The sequence below is a fragment of the Parus major genome, chromosome 2 (genome assembly GCF_001522545.3).
Source record: "Parus major isolate Abel chromosome 2, Parus_major1.1, whole genome shotgun sequence".
Lineage (NCBI taxonomy): Eukaryota > Metazoa > Chordata > Aves > Passeriformes > Paridae > Parus > Parus major.
The window spans coordinates 26,573,004-26,596,578 of record NC_031769.1 but is presented as its reverse complement, the minus strand read 5'-3'; the positions used below and the strand labels follow the sequence as shown (position 1 = coordinate 26,596,578).

At 35.9% G+C, this 23,575-nt stretch overlaps 1 protein-coding gene across 7 annotated transcripts in view; it reads right to left on the bottom strand.

Moving 5' to 3' along the window:
• Nucleotides 1-23,575, bottom strand: part of PHF14 (PHD finger protein 14) — a 162,416-nt gene that overhangs the window by 57,335 nt on the left and 81,506 nt on the right. The window contains exon 17 of one of the 7 annotated variants that reach the window (XM_015618067.2): nt 6,155-7,457. The exons of the other annotated variants lie outside the window; for them this stretch is intronic. Coding sequence (XP_015473553.1) covers nt 7,445-7,457 — 13 coding nt within the window. The 3' untranslated portion in view covers nt 6,155-7,444. Of the gene's footprint in view, nt 1-6,154; nt 7,458-23,575 lie in introns of those variants that run through there. 7 annotated transcript variants of the gene reach the window in all.

The following is a 23,575-nucleotide window of genomic DNA, read 5'->3' as shown; positions in this document are numbered from 1 at the left end:
GTATATTATTAGCTGTGTTCTTTTGTCCAGCAACATAAAAATGACAGAAATCCCACTGTCATATTCAGAAAATAAAATTCAGTGACACAAAATGCAGAGTATTTTTGACTTAGTTACAGAGAATGAAATTATGGGTCACAAAAGATGTCATGCCATGCTGAAAGTCTTGCAGACTGTCAGTAAATGGACTCACAGATCCATCACATCCCAGACATTTACAGAGGAAAGGAGTCACATGGCACCATCATTTACAAATATCATACACTTCCATCCTGAAGATGGCTTAATAGGACAAACAAAACTGTTGAGATGGAGAAGAAAGGGAAAGAAGCCACTTCCTCCATATTCAGGTTGTTGGAATTTTTACCCTTGTGCATTCAAGGTCACATGTTCAAACTTAAACTAGCAGGTATTTTATCCTGCTGCTATTTGTGTATAACTGTTTTTATGGTAAAGCACATGATTTACAAATGTAATTAAGGGGTGGGCCATCTTCAGCAGCCTGGTTAGGTGCTGTACTGAAACCTTTGTGGAAATAAAAGCTGAGCTCCACACAAAGACAAGCTAACCTAACCTCCTAAATTACCTCTAACTGACAGGTAATTGCTTACTATCACCATTATAACAAGTCTGAAATTACTTTATGCATCAAAATTAAAAATCACTCTGCTCCTCATTTCAGCAATTAATGAGGATAGATATATGCCCACTAAACACGGAGAAAATGGAGTGTGAAGAAGAAAGGTGAATTCTGAAATAGTTACGATTAAAAGTTAAAAAAACCCCAAACAAGCATTTTTTTACTTATAGCGGAACTCATGTCAGCTACATCTTCACCACAAGAAAGCTTGATTAGGCATTTCCATACCTGAAATATGTTTGCTTTGTTCTTTAACAGAGTGATCTCCATCTGCTCTTGCCCTTGGATTGTTTTTATTAGTTTTTTTAGTAGTACAGCTAGCAGCGCTAAAGCCCTATCGTGTTCATAATTAACCAATTACGCTCTAATCAATAGTGCAGATACTGATTTTACAATGTAAATGAGATAAATGAGATAATGGCTGGGGTCAATCTCATTTTATTTACAAAGCTCAGCACACACATCCAATTTCATTACATTGCATCTACCTGCACAGGAGGGAGTCTTATCAGTTGGCCTGCAGAAGTCTTCCTGCAAGCACTGGGGAAAAAGACCTGTGCTTTTACAGAGGAGCGGTGAATGCAAAACCCGCCCGTCACTGGCACGTCTGTAAGTCACTGGTTAATATCATCGAAAACCACAAAGAGCTGATTCAGCCACAGCGAAGAAACCTACTTTGCATTCACAAGACAGCATCACCCATCTATAGCTGTAAAAATAATTAGCTACATGTCCCTGAAACACAACATTAATAAGCTAATCTTTAAATACAACTTTCCAAATATGCTTCAGAGACTACAGAAAATCTCACTTATGTACGCATCATTGCACACCGCCTGCAGTGTCACGCCAAAAGGTACCATGGTAAACAAAATACAAAATTCCAAAATACAAATACTGCTCCCGACTTGTCACAACAGCTTGGAAAGATTTACTTTAATGGAAAGTAAGAGATATAAAACATTGTTACATATCTCACCATTAAAAGTAGAGTATTTGTCATATAAGCCTTACTCCGAGAAACTCAGAATTAGTCAGAAAAAAAATTAGAAGCTAATCCATAACTTTTAAACTCCAAGGGGGCTGCAGTGGGATGCGTGTGTGTACATGCACCCACTTGCTGAAGGCATACAGCACAATGGCTACTCCAGCACCTGGGCAGATTTAAGGATGGTTTAAGGATGATAAGCATCATCCTTTGCTGGCTTGTTTTAGACCCCACTACAACTAAAGGCTTTTAGCACCTGAGGAAGAGACATCTGAGGAACAGTGGTTTCATCTCAGGCACCAGTCTCTCTCCCCTTTAATCCCTTAGTGTCCAAGTGCTGAGTCACTCTGGAACTGCAAACAGATGGAGGCGTGATTTGGGGTTCATTTTAAATTGCAGCACATTTTTGATTTCACACAAGCAACTTAAAACCAGCCATGACCACATAAGTCACTGTCAAGATTGGTTTCTTATTAGCAGCTGCATGACATAAAATAGAAAGGAGCACATAAGCATTCCCAAAAACTCAGAGTAAATGAATGTAGCTCAAGTGAATTCCAATTGTGGAACCAAACAAATAACTTCAGCCTGGAACAGCTGAGGAGTGCTCCTGTGACACCTTACTGCAACCAGACCACAGGAGGGATAAATTCTGGATGACAGGAATGAACACTGTGTGGTGGGGTTGCATCAGCAACTCTTACATGTCACATCAAAGAAGGCACTCTCCTGTGCCCTTATTTAAACTGTAAAATTTAACATCTAATGGTGAAATAAATTTATAGTCCTCTATTTAGTGCACCATTATTAATGCTGTCCAAAAAGTACATTTATTGTAGTTACTGAAGGAGGAGCCTAAAACTAGCATGTTTTCATTACAAAATATGTGGCTAACACTCATCTTTTGCTTCTGATATTTCTTGAAACAATGTGAAAGTAAGCAAAGTAGGGTATCTTACCCTACCATGATACACCAAAACTCTTCAATTCAGCCCAAATAATTCTAAAACAAATTACTTTTATTTTGCTGTGATATATCATAGGTCAAACACAAACCAGAAGTGATGCAGTACTTTATTCAGACTCTGAAATATAAGATCTAGATGCTTAGCAACTCCTTTGTTTTCAGAAAATAATTGACAAAATAATAAAACCCTATTAAGTATAAAACAGAAGTTGGTTCTCCCCCCCTTCCTGATTGCTACACTTTTCCCCTTGGCTATAAATGGCATAACAACTAAAAATCTGCAGTCACCTTGCAGTTTCTGTTCTACAGAACAGTTTTAAGAAGTCTTCTCACATAGGGAAGTCAAGCTTTAGGTGATTTTACCACCAGAAATGTGACAAATTTCTGCACTAAAATTCTTATATGACTACATACGCATAACTTGTTCATTATAAACCAGGATATAGCCCAACTATATGACTTTTTCATACACAGGTACCTGCTATCCTGAATGGTTCCATATCGTCACAGATGCCAGAAGTTCACCCACATTAAACTAAGGAACTTCACCTAATTTCAAAGTTAGATCTAACTTTGCAGTCAGTCCTGCACTGAGTGGGTGGCTGGAACAGATGTCCTTCAGGGACTTCTACAACCTACATCTTTCTGGATTCTAATACTTTCGTAATTTTGATTTAGGTAAATGAAATACTTTCTGGGAAGGACAATGCTATGGTATTACACTAAGTAATGAAGTCACATTCAACTTTGTATTATGCCATGTACAATGGAAGTACACAAAAGGAGGTCTCTTATTTACATCATGGTGGATGACAGAGCAGACTATCACTCTTCTGTTATGCCTGGAAGAGAGAGGGCATGGCTATTGCACAAAGGTGAGAGATTATACCCAATGAGGGATGATTATTGAATTCTACTTTTTATATCTAATTTTATACCTAATTTTATACCTAATTTTTTATCTGTTTTATACCTACTGCTGATGAAGACAGTGTATGGCCAAGAGAGAGACATAGCCTGACAGAGCACAATGAGCTTAATGAACTTCAGCTAAGCATAGTTTCCTGATAAGGTGCCTAAGTTCTTTTGGATATGGGAAATTGTCTCATCTCCTGTTTACTTAAATTTCTGTCCAATCTCAAAGGCATTAATAAAAACAAATAGCATCTATCAATGATAACACAAAACAGCAAAAGAAAACAAGCATTAATCTGGCAGACATCTGTGTAGCTAAATTTATTACACTAAACCCAAAACTGCCACCTAACTAATTTAACTGATTAAAATCATTATTTTAATACTAAATCAAACACCCCCTCATATCTAAAAACCTAACACTGATTATTTATGGGTAAGGAAGAATCTGAAAGGGTTATCAGTATATGTCATTCCTATGCAACCAACGTTTTTTTCTGAACAGTCTACAAATCTTTTTGATCTTTTTATGAAACTTAAGTTTACATGTACAGAATGAATTCTAAGAATGCTGATAAGAAACTTTATTTACTATACCTGTATGTGAACAGCTTTCTTTCAACAAGAAATTAACTTTTCTCTCAGTACTGCAAAACTACACAACACATGGCTTTGTTAAATCAGTTTGCAAAATTCATCAATGGCCCACATGTACAAGTGGATTATAATATTATGAACACTATTTCAGATGTGTTTGCTTTTGTTAATATACAGCTACTGTACAGAACTTATATTTGCAGCATTTTAATGTTGAAACCAAGAATTTCTGTGAAGACAATTACTCAAAGACATGCATTAAAGTAATGCTACACACCAATTACAGACACTGAGAAAGTCCTTTGACAGACTGAAAAGTGTAAAATTTAAGAAGCTACTACCAAATGCTGCATTTGTTTTTCTGAAATACATTCTAGTAATTCATGATTGCATCTCTGGTGCCACTCTCAGGTGTTCAGACTACTAATTCTACTGAATGGTGTACTATTTATGAACAACTAGAAAAGTCCATTATACTTTTGAATATTGCCACCAAACATCTTTCAAAATGTGAAACATCAAGTGTTAGCATCTGGCTTTCAACCTAATGATATGGGAAAGAGAAAGAGAGAAAGGGAGAAAGGGACAGAGACAGAAAGACCAAAATTCTACAAGGAGGCTGAACTGGGGAAAACCATAAAAAATACAGCAGGAATTCATCTTAGGATTTCAAGCACGCCCAGGAAAATATCAACAATACTTGAAATAGTACTTAACACGCATTAGTCTGTCTTTAAAATCCTCCAATAGCAGAGATTAGTGAACTTCCCTAACAAACATCTCTAGTGCAAGTATTCTTATAATTAGACAAAAACTTTCTATTGGCTACATCATCTTGATACAATGTAGCTTATTTTTGGTCTGATCAGCTTTGAAGACCATTTTTTTTTCCTTCTTTGAAGCAACTTCTGTCTCTATCATCTTTATATTAATACAGGCATTTTTAACAGATTTCTCACCTTCACTAAATTAAAGAAGTATTACTATTTTAAGCTATTTTTATTCATGTCTCCTGTGGTCTTCCTAACTTCCAGTTCAGTTTGTCTGGACCTTCTCTGTTTACCAAAGTGGACAGGATATGCTAGCTGAGGAATTTCAAAGGGTGAGCTACTGATCTTCTGAATATTCAGAAGTACTTAAATGCAAGTTAAATGCAACACTTCTTTCTGTATGTATCAGGTTTGATCAGTTTGATCAATGTCCTGTGATTGACAGTCCCCCACAATATTTTTTTTTTTGAAGTTGTTCTTGGTATCATAATCACACAATCAATGGTGATTTGCATTTTCCTTTCTGCACTGCATGCTTTTTCTGAATACTTTCTTAAAATTTTCTTTTAAATTCTAACACTGTACTACTCCCTCACATCCTACTGTCATCACCCACAAATGTAACCAAACACTTTATTTCAGTACCTCATATACGCTAAAGCAAAAATTAACAAAAATATCCTAATACTGCATCCAGGAGAGCTTGAGTGGAACCCAGTGAGCTGAGTATCATTTGACAGTGAGTCCATGGTACCTGGTGTACTTTACTAATCAGCTACAATTTTATTGCAGATTAATTAATAGAACCTCTAACTCATTAAAAGGAATATCACAGAAGTATTTTTGAAGTCTTACTAAAGCCAAGATAAGCCACTTTTATCACTCTCTCCCATCCACAATACCTAGACTGTTTATGATTAAACAATCATAAATCACAGAAAACATTACTTTTTTTTTTTTTTTTTTCCATAAACTCAGCATGATGTATGGGCAAGTATTTTTTTTCTCCCTTGCTTACACAGGACTTGGACACAACTTTTTACTTTCAGAATACTGCACAAATGGTCAATAAACTTGGGTCTTTTCTTCCTAGAAGGGATTCACAGGTCCTTCAAGATCAAATTTCTGCATTAGTGTCTACTTCCTAGTGCAAATTTCTTTATTATTAAGGTGTCCTTGTGGGCTTGCCAATACAGAATGATAAGCATTGCTGATAGAGCCAACAAATATCTTAACTCTGAGATTCTCCCACCCCCTTCTTAAAATGAAACGACGTGTTAGACATCAGGTTAATTTTATTTAATATAATATTCAAACATGAAATGCCCTGGTAAGATATGACTCGTAGATAAGTATACATAAATTTGTATATTCTCCTATTACTTATTACAGCATTTAATTTCTTTTTTAAGTTTAAAAAATACTTTCAAATGGAAACGTGCCTTGATAGAGGACAAAACCCACCATATCTCAAGAAAGTCAAAGATTATAGATCATAAAGTTACAAGTGTGATTGCATTAGAGCAGAATTTTTCCAAGCAAGTTCAAGATGAAAACGATGAAGATGCCAACACTCTGATACTGTAGATTTAAGAACTGGATCTGTACCATTTGAAGATCAAAATACTATGTGTGTATCTACCAGGATATTTACGGACGGAGACGAAGATCTCAGCTGTCACGTTGTGTGATCAGTTCTTCATTCCTTCCCCAACTTACAAAACAATTTCGTGTTTGTATTGGGAGGAGATAAGCTTGTCCTGAACACTGCCAGAGAAGTAAGCCAAATAAAACAAATGCCTGCACATACTCAATTTTTTCTTATTTAAAAAAAGAAAAATCAGAAAGAAGTATAGGTATAGTTCTATTCACTCGAGTGTCTGGAGTCAGAAACAATTAGTTCATACTAATAAGCATAAAATCAATTTTTCCATGGCAAATCTATTCCTTCAGAATAGTAAGTCTCAAGTGTTTTACAGGTCTCATTATCACTGAACATTTATTTCTTTTTTAGGAAACAATCCTTTTTACAGTAAGGTCTATGTACAACACAGTGTTCTATATAGAAATGTTCTTATTAAACTGTATATAAGTAGAGTGGCAGGCAGATGGCAAACCGTTGCTTATTTCTTTCAGTATCACCATAGAGGAGCACACAATATTTAAGTCCCACAGGCTTCTGTCACTCTTCAATGAATCCAAGCATTGTATAACATCATTTGCCAACGAAGCACAGGGGAAAAGAGACATTACTTAATAGGACAATCCTGACAAGACATTTATCCGGGATTTTTCAACGATGCACATACAAAATGTTCCTGAATAGTGCAAAAAAATGCAGGCAAATTAACTACCTTGTCAGTCCAAATAACAAACCAATCAATTACATTCTATCCAAGCCTGACAAGCAAACTCAGTGTTTTGTCATAATAAGCTTATAGTTGAGACAAGGTAGCTGTTCTCCTTTACTTTAGGTATTCTATTGAGAGCTTTATCCACATTTAAAAATCCTATTATAAAAGGTTTCCACGATTGCCTCCGAGGATGAGTTGTGGCAGAGTTGTGTCTCATGAAGGGTATCTACACAGTAAAGTGATAAGAAAAAAATATTAACATTGAAAGATCATAGCAGCTCTCCTCTGTCTTATGAAACATTTTAACATCACACTAAATTTAAGCAATGTGTATGCTCAGATCCAAATACTTAGACACCCACACCAAATTTTCAAGAATCTTCAAGTGTCAAAATATTAAACTGAGTTAAGTATATAAGTATCCTTATAAGTCTTATAACTTTTTCTCAATACAGCTCAAAGAACAAAGACAGTCCACCACAAGATACAGAAGATAATTTCCTTTTGTTTTTTTTTTAATCATAAAAGCAACAATTTAATACAAGTAGGCTTGATTGTGAAGCTAGCATTTTCTCAGATTTGTAACCCACAGAAATGCAGCTATGAGACTGACTACAAGCACAAACATGGGACCTATGTTATAATCTTAAAAAATTATTGTTTTATGGAATAGCATTTGAAAGAAAACAAGTCTTAGTATTTAGGAAGGACTAAATAAGGCGGGGTTTCTTTCAAAATGCATTGTAATAATTCAGTACGTAAAAGGCTTTAGTCACTTCTGAAAAAACGTCTTTGAGCCAATAATTCCAAAGCCTTCACAGCATTTTTTTTTCCTACTTGTACTTCCTGTCTTTTGACACTCATGACATACAAACTTTTCAAGAAAGCTTTATAAAAAATCAATACAATTTTAAAGTGCTGATTCTCTACATTTAAACTCTTTAAAGTAATTTCAATTCATGTACAGCATTATATACCTCTAATTATGTATATACTTGTAATTAAAGTACAGCAAATTAATGTATCTTGGAGCATTGTGAGATTTTAATTATGAAAACATTTATGTTGTCTTTAAGCTGAGCAGATACATACATTTTGAAAGAAAGATTGATAAAATGTCTCCATCACACCATTTGGTGTTTTTTGTGGTTTGCTTTTTTTTTAATTTGAAATGTATTTAAGTAAAATTGTAAATAAAAATGAAACTGCTGTCATACTTTGATAAAATATAACAGTGTGATGAACAGGAGCCATTTTGTTGCCACATGTTCCAACAAAAAATTCCTTGCAACCGAATTTTAGTTTTGAGTATAAGGATTTTGAGTCTAAGAATTAGAGGTGGAGCAAAAAGTACACTATGTAAATTCACTCCCAATTCTCACTTCATCTCTTGCTTGAGACAAGATTAAAATTTTAAATTGGGTGTCCTGAACTGCAGTGCTACAGCACAATTTTGAACTTTTTTAGAAAACTGAAGATAAGCTTAGCTGGAAGATAGAAATACTCTCCATAGTCATCTCATTACAATCCCATTCCCTCACTGAGTGCAACTAGTTTTGTTCTGACAGCCTCAGTGGGAAAGGTTGACATGGTGCAACACTGAAATGCAGAAACTTGAAGGGTAGCATCAGAAACAATCAAGATAAACTGAAGGTCTCTGTGCCACCTCTACCCTCTCACAGCAATGCCAGTAGCTGCAACTGCACCATTTCAGTCAGGTCATCAGAATATGACAGGCTGTCCCATCTGGGCTAGCAAGGTTTGGGCAGGAATACAGCAACCCATACTTCAAATACATACTTTGTATTAAATACAGTTTCTCAAAATGCATGAATAACTATAAATATGTGTATACACATACATATATGTGTATATATACCTACATATAACTGTACTTATAAATAAATTTATATTTATAAATTATTTTTATATAAAATTTTATCAATGTAAACATGTTTTTATGTATAGAACCAACTTCATGGTTGAACAAATAAAATAATCAGTTAAATTTTAATAAGCTCACAAAGTAATTATGTATAAACAAGGTTCTCAGAGGAAACTACTGAGAAAAGAGCCTAATATTTTGTAGCACTTTAGGTAAGGCTGTAAGAACAGAGACATCAAGCAGGAAGAGTAAGTAACCTACACCTGCACTAGTTATTCCTATAGTATTTCTTTGTATTGCATTTTTATTGGTAACAACGTATCAAAAAATTTTAAAGTATATTAGAATATTTACTCCTACATTAAAGGGAAATTATTTTTTAAATGGTTGGGCCATTTTTCCATTTCTACTCTTTTAAAAATTTAACCTGACATCATTTATTTTATATGTTCTAGGATTATCTTCACCCCTCTCATGTTTGAAATATTATTAATTAAGGAATCACTACTGGCTTTGTTTAAACAAGTTTGGGTTTTTTTTCTAGCAAGTGAAAGAGTGGTAAAAGACAAAGGAATATGAATGTATAAATACAATAGCTTGTAATTATTGTAGTTAATTGTATTGTTGTAATACAACAGCAAACTCATCTGAAAACTGACTGCTCTGAGACCACCTGCACTGATGACATTTCTCCTGCTCTAGTCTCTCCTGCTCTTCTTCCATCCCTACATACCATTTGCCAACCCTTCCTCAACCAAAGAACTGCTCCCATTCCTCTACATCCATTCAAATTTCTGCTGACTGAAATACCCAGAATTGTCTGCAATAGCTGAACTTGTATTTACAGCCTCACCTAGGAAAAGGATTTATTGAGCACAAAAATTGGAAATAAGGATGGTGAGCAAAACTGAACAGCTTTCCTTTCTTTACCAGTAGATGCAACAAATACTGAGGAAGAAAAAAGCATCACAGATAATGCCATAATAGATGCTTTGAACAGGAAGGCTCCCAATTAACTGCACATTTGGTCCTTCAGAAGAATTGTTCTCTCCTAGCTCTCCTTCAATCCAGGACAAAAAGAAATTATAAAAGCACTTTCCTTCAAATTCTGGTACAAAGAGGGAGAAACACACCTGTCTCCTCCCTAATCACACATGGCTGTCATCTGCTTCCTCACTTAATTAAATATTACATATAGGGAGGGTGTCTAAGAGTACGTGCAGATTTCCTTTTCAAAAGGCTTTATAGGACAAGAAACCCCACAAGTTATTTCCGTACTTTCTACTCTTCATTTGTGTAACCGACACGGAAAATTGCAAATCGCAACACACGTAATGCTTAGGTCAGCAGTTTTGATCCTGATTCTTTTTTAGCCATTTTAATACTTGTCATCATCAGGTGAAGTAACTGATGTAAAAGCAATGTTTCTGGCTGCTAACTGGGCACAAGTAAAAATACATTTTCAGCCACAATGTAAATCAGTTTTTCTTCAAGGGTCTGAAGGCAGGAAGCTGCTTCAGTGTACCTTACCAATGCTGAAAAATTAGAACTGGTGGGAACCAGGTAAAGTTTGCTAAGCCTAAGGAGAAATTTGGGGTATTTGTGAACAACTTTAATGAGGTAAAGATGGTAAGTAATATGCATTTATAAGATTCAGGCTGCTCAAGGTACACATCATCTCAGAAATTAATCTGTACCCAACAGCTCTATTAAGTGGATAAGAGTTGCTGAGCTCTTTAGAGAGGAAACAAAAAAAAAAAAAACAAAAAAAAAACCAGACCCCAAAACCAATGATGAGCAATGTGTCTTCTAGACATTGCCAATTACTTCAATTTTCTCAGTATTGATCAAATTATTAATATTAATAAATTCTTCCTGAACAGTTACAGATTTATATCTGCTAATATACACACTGATTAGCCTGTAAAAAAGTTACAGGACAAAAGATCACAGCATCTGAGGTACCACTGGAGCAGAAGAGCTCTGCTTTATCTTAGTCAACATGCTTATGCAGTGACCAGTTCTAAATGTCACTGTTTATGTTCCCATGTGACAGTTACTGTCTTGATTTACAGAATTCTGTTCTCCAAGTACTTATATGCCCACTTCAAAACAAGAACACATTTTCAAACTACTTCAGAGGAAAATTATACTTTTAGTACTGAATGAAACCATTTCACATATATAATACCAATATTTTATTTAATCTTTTGTATGGGATATGTAATTTTCCTTCATTCTGTACTGTCCTTGTGAATAGAAGTTTCTGAGAACCCATGAAAAATATCCAGTCAATACCCGCAATACTCTACATGAAACCCAGCTTTCTCTTTTAAATGACTGCATTTACAGACCTTGTCACAACAAGGTCCCTGATGTTATCGAAGCAATTTCAGGATACTTTAATCATTGGCAAAACTCAGTGAGTTGACAAGAAAAATCTGGGCCAAAAGACTTCAATGGCTTGAAAGGAAGGTTATTGAGTGATGTAATTTCATTTGGATGGGACTGATTCCAATTGATCTGTTTTTGCAATGCATATCTTGCCTCTGCAGCTGTCTCCATCTGATTCAGTGCTTAACTGCAAGGAGTGACTATCCCTTCCCACTTAAAGTGAAACTCTTCCTTCCTCCTGCTATCACTTTGAATGAGCATGAGGAGCCCATTTTCAAGTTTAATCTCTGTACTCACTGCAGAAAAAACACATTCAACTGAGTGCCAACCCATGAATTCAACGGAGTCTTGTGACTGCCAGCATATATATTATGTAAGCAGAAAAACAGATCATAGACCATTATGTTTTTCATCATTACTATTACAAACTGAAAATATTGGGTTAGGGTTTGTATAACACAAGGGCATATAGCAATACAAAGTAATCCTCAATCCCAACTACACAACATCATGTAATCTACACTGTACTTATTTTCAGTTGAGTACTTACATACAAAAGAAAAAAGCCCATGCTTGGTATGCAATAAGCATAATAATAAATGGTTATGTTATATATGAAATCAAGTCTTCTCATAAAAGTATGGTTTTCCACAGTTTTAACAGAAAATAAGCGTACTATTAGGAACCTAACAATTTAAATTAATTTTAAACTCCATAAAACCTGGGGGGCGGGGGGGGGGAAGCCATATGTAGGGAGTTACAAAGCTTTGAGAAGAGTATTAATGAATAATGTAAGCATCATTATATGCTAATGAAACTGAGTCAGGATATGGCAATAGATGCTGCCAGCAATATGTAGCTGGCAGGTCAAGTAAGTTGCCTTTTATTCACCCAGCTTTAGTCTTATGCTGTCTGTGCACACAAAACATGCTTGACTAATAAAACATGTGACTTGCTGGATTAGACAAAAATGTGAGTTTTCCTCTGATAATTTAATGAGCAGTGAAATTGGACATAAAGATCAGCTGCCAGTCCTTCACTGCCTTCCCAACTTTTTGTATCACAGGAGAGGATAGCTCTGCTCAATTTCACTTTCTATGTCTAATCTGTAGACCTCCAGATTTTAAGAGCTTTCAGGTGTCTATCTCAACAGCAACATCCAGGCCACTCTGAAGCAACGTGCACAGCAGACAGGCCTGCAGAAACACTTCCAGAGAGAACACAACTGACCCTCAGTACCAATCACTTTGCCTTCCTGATCCCAGGCTTCAGCTCTGTTGACAGTAATTTATACAGAGTATCTTCTCTGTAAAATTATGTGTTCCAAAAACAGTAAGTAATTATGACTTCATCTATCAGTAATCTCAAAAGCATAAACTCAATAAAAATATGTACATTTTATATATTACACAGCTTTGTATTATGAGTACTGTCACTCATTGTAACTGTTTATTAATGTGAGAACTGTGTACCCTTTATTAAGTACTGTATAAATATACTAGCATGCCATTAATCTTACAGATCAAATATTTTATTTGAAATAAAAATCTAAACTTTCTTCAAATACAGAATTTTTTTATTATTTGTAGACCATACTTTGAGAAACATTTTAACTAGCAGAGCCATATAATACAATAAATTAGATTATAATATTGATTTGCAATAAAAAACCTGAATAGTCTTTTAAAATTAAAAAAATAGTGTGAAGGATATTTTTTTCTATTTTAGTATATAAAATGAAGTTTAAAGTTGTTCTTATTATATCATACTATTATAATTGTTTTCCCAGAAAAGTAGATTAAGTAATTTATTGGACTGCCTCTTTATCAGTGGGTATGGATGAACTCTGACAGAAAAATCTCAATTTCACTTGACTTCATTGTTTCAGTTTCAACACTGGACAGTCAACACCGAAGTCTGTGCAAACAAAACTTGTGCAAAGATTGCACAGATTTCATACTGTTTTCAATGAAAATACAGGCCTAAGCCTTTAAGTTAGCTATCAGTTATTGATAGTTTATTGATATCTGTGAAGCGTTTAGAACCTGCTGTGTGACTTCAATATATCAAAATCTAAGCATGACTATCACAAATGCTACAAAAAAGCCAGAACAGGAATGCTGGTTTCTTGCTCTGCTCTACTTTACCAAGCACAAGTCTAAACCACAGATTCGAAGCTTGGAGATGGACATTTTTTTTCCCTATCCAAAGTAAATCACTCTTCAACATATTTAAAGGGTTTTTTACTCTCAAAACTCCCACTCCCAGAAACCTTAGAACTCTAACTGTTCTAACTGTGATACATCCAGAAGTCTCTACAGGATCATGGGAAACCTCTTTATCAAGCTGCTGTATATCACAGTCCAGGTCAAAACCTGCTCCTCAATTATGATCCAGTTTTATTTATAAATTAGATTGAAAATATTAATGGCACTACTGACACTTTATGGCTTATTGGAATATTGAGTCCAGACAACAAAGTGAAGTGTAAGTACAATCTCTTACCATGGCTTAAAATTACAGAAGAATTTACTACTTCTCTTATCATAAGGAAGACCACAAAAAAGGTGTATCACGGTTTTGGAAGAGAAAATGTTGCCCTGTCAAAGGTAAGCTGAATCCTGCAGGAAGTTTTCATGAAAGTGAAGGCTGCCTAGTGAAAGGAGCATGATTTTTTAAAAAAACTTGACTCAGAGCTCAGAGAAATAGAGAAGAAGGGGCTATGCACATGATGCCTTTAAGCTCAATGCATCAGCAAGCATGGTGAAAACTTGGCCTCAGACCTCCATGCCTAGCAGTGTGATACAGGAGAAGGACAGCCAACAGCAGGAAATCAGCAAGTACAGGTCTGGTCCATTTGGATATATTCCAGTCCATAGAAATTATTCAGTGTCTCTGAAACTGATGTTTGTTATCTCTGTCAGACTCCTGTGTAAGATCTAACCATTAAATTACATTAATGGTAAGATCTACCATTTACAGCCGAGGCAGGACTGAAAATTGAAAAATGCTAAGACGAGCCCATCTTAAAGAGCTGAGACATGCACAGTAACAAACGATAGTAAGTAGTACCTAGGAAATCATGGGCTGGTCAACCTTGTCCCTGTGCTGGGAAAGATCAAGGGATCCATTGCCAAATACATGAAAGTAACTGAGAGTACTCAGCAAAGATTTAATAAGGGTAGAGGAGTTGAAACGATATTTGAAATGATTAATGATATGGTCTGTGAAAGAGGGAAGAGCAATGGTTGCAACACACAAAAGGTGTCCAGCATAAGGCTTTTCTATCAGCCAGGTACAGCATCTTTCATATCAAGTTAAAGACAAGGCTGGATGAATAGGCTGAAAGCCAGCTGGAGTCAAAGGGCAGAAGCCAATAGCTAGGTGCTGTCCAATAACACAATATCCCAGGGAGCCAGGGGGGAGAGATTTGGTGCATCAGGCACAGCATCGCCAGCCAGACAAGGAGGGGACTGTCCCACTCCACTCTGCCCTGGGGCAGCCTCACCTTGAGTGCTGGGGGCAGTTTTGGGTGCCACAATTTGTAAGAACAACATTAAACTGAGAGTGTCCAAAGGAAGGCAATGGAAACAGTGAAGGGCCTTGAAGGGAAGCCGTGTGAGGAGTGGCTTGGTCTTTTCAGCCTGGAGGAGACGAAACGGAAACCTCATTGTGGTTTCAACTTCCTCATGAGGGGAAGAGGAGGGGCAGGCACTGATTTCTTCATTGTGGTGACCAGTGACAGAACCCAAGGGAATGGCCTGAAATTGTGTCAGCGGGAGGTTTAAGTTACACACTAGAAAAACATTCTTCACCCAGAGGGTTGAGCACTGGGACAGGCTCCCTGGGGAAGTGGAAATAGCACCAAACCTGGCAGAGCTCAAAAAGCCTGGACAATACTCTTGGACCCACGTTGTGATTCTTGGGGGTGGTCCTATGCAGGGCTGGGATTGGACTTGATGATCCTTGAGGGCCCCTTCCAGCTCAGCATATTCTGTGATTCTTTGGTTTTGGGGCTGACAGCACTACCAAACCTTCCTCAGCTGAGAGAGGGAGGGCTCTTACCACAGGGGCTCATAGCCAGAACCTGCAGCTTAGGAGGTTTAGAGGGGACATCAGCAGATGCCTTTTCAGTACAAGGAATAGTGCAGCAAGCTCAGGGGTACTTATGCCTCAACTGTGTGGGAACAAACAAGTAAGAAGCAATAATAATTTGTCCTTGATACTCTGAAAGCTTTCATTTCCAGTACTAGAAAGCATTACCAATTCCTGTAATCAGGATGGGAAGCCACAATGCTGAATAAAATCCTGTGATGTCCAGTGTGTGGGTAAGTAGTGGATTTCAGTCACTTATAAGGGATAAGAAATTTCCTTCCCAGCCCTTTTACAGACAGTATCTGACTGGATGCAAGACAACAGGGTACTATAAGAGGTGTCCGAGACTCATTTATAATCAGTCTTCTTGTGTACAAATAGTAAAATATTGTGCCCTTGATATAATATTAAAATTCACTGGTATTAGTAATGCTAAAAGCCCTTTTCTTAAAAGTGGCAGATGATTTTATATTCTACTGAAACCTAGACACTATAAACATTTCACCTAATAAAAGCCAGAAGAGTTTATACAGATAAGTTTTCTAAGTGGAAGCATATCTAAAGCATTTTTGCTAGCCACCAAAAACCCCCAACAAATTACCAAAATGAAAAAAACAACCAAACAAAAAGCCAAAAAATCCCGAAGAAAACTAGTATTATTCATTTATATTTAGAGCTCCACAAAAAAAGCTTTCCCCATAAAGTGGCCTAAAGAAAAATTCCACAGATGTGTTTACAAACAAACTGAAGAGTAAGAAAACGGAAAACAGAAGTAGGAAAAATGCAATGCATTCACTTGAACAGTTCATACAAATGCCTGTATTTTAAAAGAAGTGGACTTTTTAGCCATAAATTTTCTCAAATTGATTGACAGATGTAAAAACACTTAATTTACGAAGCAAATATTTCATATAGTCCATTATAATTTCACAGTTAATTTTTAGTCTTCAATATTAAAACTTTCTAAAAAAATCTCTAAGTGGGAATGGAATACTTCTAAAAATGCACAAAAAAAGGAATTGGGATTTTCTTTTAAACTAGTCCTGAATCATGTAAAATTTAGTAGTAGTTTTTTTTTCAAAAGAAACCAGAAATTAACCAGTAGGTATAAACAATGGATGCATTTGTACTAGATCATAATCAAGCTATATATTAAAACGTTGTACAGCATTCCTGAAAAGGACTATTTAGACAATATGCTTAGAAAAACATTTGTTATAACACAGTTCATCTATACCATGGCTGAATTCATGCAAGTAAAATTCAGACATAATACATAAATATTGAAAGCAACAACAAAGATAAATTGTATTATATATAAAAATCTATTAATAGGATTTAAGACCATGCCAAAATTTTGGGAACAGTGTACTAAGATGTTCTATTTGTGAAACTCTGTGCTAAGTATTAAATAAATAATTTCCAAGAGAACTAAAAAAAGTTCAGTGAAATCAAATACCATGATGTCCAATGTCCCTTGTAACATGCTTACTTAAGATTTTTCTCAAATAATATAAAAAAGGACCCTTAAGAAAATTATTTCATCCTCACAAAAATGAGAGTCAAGTAAAAGATTACACAGATTTTTTGCAATGTCATTACCATACAACTTTCAGCAGGTACATCAATAACCTAGCCTAGATAAAGCATGGATGTTGTTTCAACTGAATCAAGAGATAAAACCACTTTTGGAGATAGGAAAATAAACATTTGTTTGGACATGCATATTCTCTTATATTATGTCTTGGCAGTAAAATCTGTGTGAAACGAACCTAAACCAAACAAAACCAGTGGGAAGAAGGGATGTCTCACTCTGTACCATGCAGGGTGTAAGGTGAATCAAACTATTCCATTTGATATTCAATTTTACCATTTTCCTAAACTTTTGTTACTGCTGCTGTTGGGCACTTTCAGTCAGATCAGTAAAACTGGTTCCCTCTAAAAAATGTCAGCTCTTTAGTCCAGGCAGAAATCAATCAACTTTTAAAAGCAATTAAAAGCAGACTTATTTCAAACAATGCATCTATATCAATTTCTATCTTCAAAATTGAATTTGGGAGAAAAATATGAAAGAAAAGAATATTGTTTATCATCCTGCATGACAACTTTGGAACTACAGAGTAGATTTAGTGATCATAGTCATTCTGAAATGCCCTTTTTCCCCCATATTCCATTTCATTTATTTTTCCTCTCTAGAAGAAAATAACACAGAATGTGAATCTATCAACCCATCAGAATGGCAGGCAGACAAAAGGTAAAAATGATGGATGCAAAAAAGTTAAAGAACTTGACTTCAGAATACTGCAAAGTGCTTGAATCTGTGACTGTAATTTACTAATTACTGAAATCTCTCCTTTCCTACTCATTTTTGGAGAACAGAGGAAAACAGAAAAATGAAAATATTCCAAACTACTTGACTATTTTATCTATTTTTTATTTAACAGGCCAAGATAGATGAATGGCAGCATGTAACACCAAGGAAAATACCTAGCAAAACATGGAAATTCAGAAAAAAACCTCCTTTTTATGAAGGGCTCCTGATTAATTAAGTCATATACCAACATTTTTCTGCATTTACAAAAGAGTTTTGAAGTATGCAAAATAAATACATTGGAATTGTAACTATATAAATCATGCTAACAATGCTTTAGCATTGTTTTTTTTCATTAATGCTTACCATTCATACTTTTTTATTTTTTAATAAATACTTCTTTGCTACTTGTGTACTTGTTTTGATTAATCAGTAAAAAAACCCTGTAATTTTGAAATCATAATAAGTATCTTCTTCTACCTGTAACAATGAAGTAGCTGAAAATTTACTAAAATGTCATATTCCAGTTACCCACTCCCCATTTCAGCATCACTGACTTGTCTTGGACCATAGCAAACTTCTCATTTTCACACAGGATTCCAATCCTATTCCTACCCTGGTTCTTTAAACAGTTTCGGTATCCTCTCCCCTCTGATTTATTATCCACGTGATTTTCTTGTTTCAGTGTCTTTCTCTAACCAGTCCAACTTTGCTCAAGTCCTGAAGCTTAAATAGCCTGGATTTTACTGCCTCTGCGCACTATTTAAGTTCTATTTCTTTACATTTACCATCCAAACTCAGGTCCTTCTACAGCCCTAGTACCAACCATGATCTCCATTCTGGGCTGTACCAGACAACCACAGCTCTAAGGTTTGTCTGTCTGAAACCCAAGGCTCTGTTTCATACAGCACATCTGCGAGACTTTGGCTTAGCTTTACTGAGGAAACAAGTGTATAGTACAAATGATAAACTCTGGTAGATGAGTGAAAAAAAATTCATCATGTCTGTTGATATGAAATGGTTCAGAGTAGGGACTCAAGAGAAAAACAAAACAAAACCAACCAAAAAATAAACCCATGAACATTAAAGCCTCTGAGAATACAGTGAAGAATCCAAGGATGGCAATTCAGCTACATAGGGATCAGCCTGCTCCAAGGAGCAGCAGAGGATGAAATATCTTTTCCTCACCAAAGACTGCCTGACCAGCAAAGATACAGCAGACATCAGCACTGGGTGAGATATTCATGCTGAAGCTTAGCCTAGTAATATACCACTCCTCACAAGTGACTATGTGATTGCTGTGGATTCCTGAGCTCTGCACATCCGGCTCAAATCTCTCTAGGAATGACAAAAGATGACCCAGAATAAGGTGAGTCACACACCTCATTGCCCCATTTTACTCTTCTCATCTAGAGCAGCATTACCAGTCATTGATACTATCCTTAACAACTTTCTTCTCAATCCACATTTTTGTTCCCTGCAAGTCTTGTAGCAACTCCAACTGTTGGGATAAGTACACTCAAATAGCCCACAACACATTCCAAGCACAATGACAAATTAACTAAAGCCTGCTATACCACGACTTGAATAGTTATGAGGGAACTATTTCTCTCACAATATCCTTCAAAGCTTCCCTTTTCCAAGATTTTACCAAATTGACATGAATAAATTTCTCCTCTGTCCTTGGGAAAGAAAGGGAGGTCTTTGCCAAAATTCAACTTACTAATTAAAGACTTCAATTCACTTTTCTACTTAAAGGCATGGAGTGAGGGACACCTGGACAAGACAATACATTTACTCAAATTTCACCTTAAAAATTTTGCTTGAAAACATCCAGCCTAAAAAACACATGGGAGACATGAAGAATTCTGAGTCCAAGTGATTATAGTTTTACATTAAGAAACTGAAAATGGGGTCTGGTACTACAATTATTACCACTGCCCAGTGTAGCCAACTTTCATCTGTATCAATTCTAGTTAAAAAATTTCAGAGAATTTTCCAGAGAACTTAGCTGAGTTCCAGTCATGGACATTTTGCTTGATCATTTCCCCATTTCTCCTTTTGCTGTCTGTGAGTGAGTATTCCATAACGTGTCACTGTATAGAATACTGTACAGAATACATATAATCCATCATTATTGATGAAACTGAGTAGCTAGATTTCCCTAATTCAGAAAAATCAGCTTGAATTTGAAATAAATTAACTGAATCTAACATTCTAAAAGAAGAACCAAACTTTCATAAGAAAGTGCTCCTGAAAAAAAAGCATTTTTTAGCTAGTTCACCCATGACTTCTCCAATTAATTCCAGATTTTTTTCCCTTTTTGACAAAGACACAGGAAGTCTCAAATACAATGACCAACAGAAGCAACGTTTTTCCCAAAGGGCTGGTGGCCAGACAGCTGGAAATATTTTGCCTGTTTGAACAATGAAACTGGTGTATATGTGTCTCACAAAATAGCAAAATTAAAAAAAAACACATAACACTGTAGTAACATTGACAATTCTGGGGCTGGCAGAAAACATAAATAGACTCAAGCTACTGAAAAAGACAACTGCAGTAATATTAAATATTTTTACTTTTCTTCAACTTACTCATTCATTATGATTATGTATTTATGACTATGTATTAAGCTCATTGTCAACTCATAAATTTTGTTGATGGTGACTAAAGTTATGCTTTGAACCATATCACTTTAACTTATAAAACCCACCAGCTTCACATGAACTTTTCTACATGCAACTGTCAGAGGAAACCTACTTCAAAAATTTGTAACATGGATTATCTACACTGAAAATAATGTGCTGCTTAATTTCAGTATTTTATCAATCTTTATAATGAAAAAAAATAATTACCCATCTACAGATATGGTTTAATACAAAATTGAATGCAAAAATGAAAGAAGCATGGCAATTTTTTGAGGCATCCCATCAAACCGTTCAATTAGTTTTGTATGAAATATTAAGGAAATAAGAATTTAATAATTCTTATTCAACTTAAATAGAATTAAATACATATAATATTAAATGAAGTCTAAAAATAAAAGTCTTTTAAAGTCTTCAATATAAAAGTATTTTAAGCTAAAACCTTCTGAGTTTTCCACAGAAGTAGGCCAACAGCTTAACTAATAATTATTATATACTGTAAACACAGTCCATGTTTTGTTTCCCACAGGATGCAAAACATACACTGTTACAGATACCCAGAAATCACATGGACCACTATGACCTAATACAGAAGATTTCTTAAGTGAAGAACCATATTGCAAAATATAAAGTTGTGAGAAAGAATCCAAAGGAGGGATACGAAGATGGTGAAGGGTCTGGAGGGGAAGCCGTGTGATCAGTGCCTGAGGTCACTTGGTCTCTTCAGCCTGGAGGAGACTGAGGGGAGAGGAGACCTCATTGCAGATACAACTTCCTTGTGATGAGCAGAGGAGGGACAGACATTGATCTCTTCTGTGTGGTGCCCAGTGACAGGACCCAAGGGAACGGCCTGAAGTTGTATCAGGGGGACTTTAGGTTGGATATTAGATAAGGGTTCTACATCCAGAAGGTTGAAAGCACTGAAACAGTATCCCCAGAGAAGTTGTCACAGCATCAAGGCTGACAGAGTTCAAGAAGTGTTTGGACAAGACTCTCAGGTACATGGTGTGACTCTTGGGGCTGCCCCATGCAGGACCTGGAGTAGGACTTTGATGATCCTTGTGTCCCTTCTAACTCAGGCTATTCTATGGTTCTATGAAATGACAGTAAACACAAAGAGAGGACATGCCTAACATGTTTGCTATCACTTACACTGACTACTCCAAACACAGACACATGTGCACATACAGACACGCTTACCAAAAGCCTATACAGAGATTCAAGATTCTCCCTACAGTGTGAAAAAGAGGCCACAACAATTTTGATGTAAATCAGAAATCAATGGCACAAACTGTTCAGATCAAGTCTCTACGGAACCAGGATCTATAGAAGAAAAAATCTTGCCGTTAGTACTCTTCCATCACTCCACAGAAAGCCAGCTCCTGTATTCCCAGTTTTGCTTGGAATTAAAAGAGTGGAAATCTTAACTCTTAAGTGTGTGTAAAAACTGCACCCACTACCCTACTGTGTGGGGTACTCCAGTACCCCACAAGGGATGCAAAGGATAACTTAAAGGCTGACAATCCTCCTGCCCTCATGTTCACCATCCCTCATGAGGGACCTCATCCATCTAGTGCAACACCACTACATTTTCCCTCCTTGCATTTCTAACTCCTTTTTAGCTAAGTGTAGAGGTTTAGCTATGACATTGCTTGTTATTTTCTGGGGTTGGCAGAATTGGCAAAGAGACCGTCACAGCTGAGTTTTGTGAGTTTTTAGGTGTCTCGGTCTGCTGCCAGGTTAGCTGATACAGCTCTTTTAATGCAATTAGACAGGTGATCCCTGAAAGCAATCGTTGGGGTGATATTTCAGTGTAATGAATTAAGAAATTCATTTTTAAAATGCACTTTTAAAAGAGAGCAGAGGAAGGGACTAACTGTGGACGTCTTACCTGAACTTACATAGTGGAACCTCCCACTAAGACGTAACTTCCAGTCAAAAACTGTAAGCATTAGCACTGATAATTCCAGAATGTGGCTCAATTAATTCACCTTTTAAACTACAACTACAAACTACAGCTATGGCATGACTTTCCCAAGACAGGAATTTAATAAGCAAAATTACTTGTTCTTCATTAGTGTTCTTAATGACTTGCTGTACTGACTACAGGAAAATGTTTCTTTTATCATAAACTAAATTTTACTTGTTATATACAATAGAAGATTTTTTAAAATTGTTTACTTTTAAGAACAAAAACTATACTTTTTCTTTTGATTCAGCATTGGTGGAACCAGAAAAAGAACACTGCATCTAATTCTGGGCTCCACAGGACAAAAAAATAATGGATATACTGGAGTAAGTCCAGCAAAGGGACTATGAAGATGATTGGCTAGAGTATCTGTCATACAAGAATTGGCTAAGGCTGGAGATTATTTAGTCTGGAGAAGACTCAGTGAGAATCTTCTAAGTGGTGCCAAGTGAAAGGACAAGAGGCAACAGAAAAAACTGAAATAAAGGAGACTGTTAAATATAAGAACAATTTTTTTTTCATTCTGAGGAGGAACAAGCTGTGCAGAGAGGTTGCAGAGACTTCACCCTTGGAGATATTCAAAACCCAACCAGACACTGTTCTGAGTAATGTGCTCCATCTGATTTGTTCTGATTTAAGGGGCTCAGACTAGACCGGCTCTAGAGGTCTTTTCCAATCTGAAGCATTCTCAGAAAGTAATTCTACTTTTAATAGAAGCAGAAATTATTTAGAAAACCTTTCAAAATTAAAGAAAATTAAAGTCCTGCAGTTTACTTATTGTTCTTTAATGTGAAAAACTAAGATTACCACTAGAGTTGTAAAAGCCCACTGGTCTTATCTTTTTTTCACAGCAAGTGTTATTAAAAGAACTGTCAGTAAATACTAGCAGACAGGCTGTTTTTATGTAAATTTGAATAATTTTACTATGACAAAGTAGCACTTTTATTTCTCCTCTTTTCATCTTCTCTGCATTTTCAGATATTAAACTGCTGCTTTTGCAGTTTTTACATACCTGTAGTTGCATATTCTTTCCAAAATGTAGAGA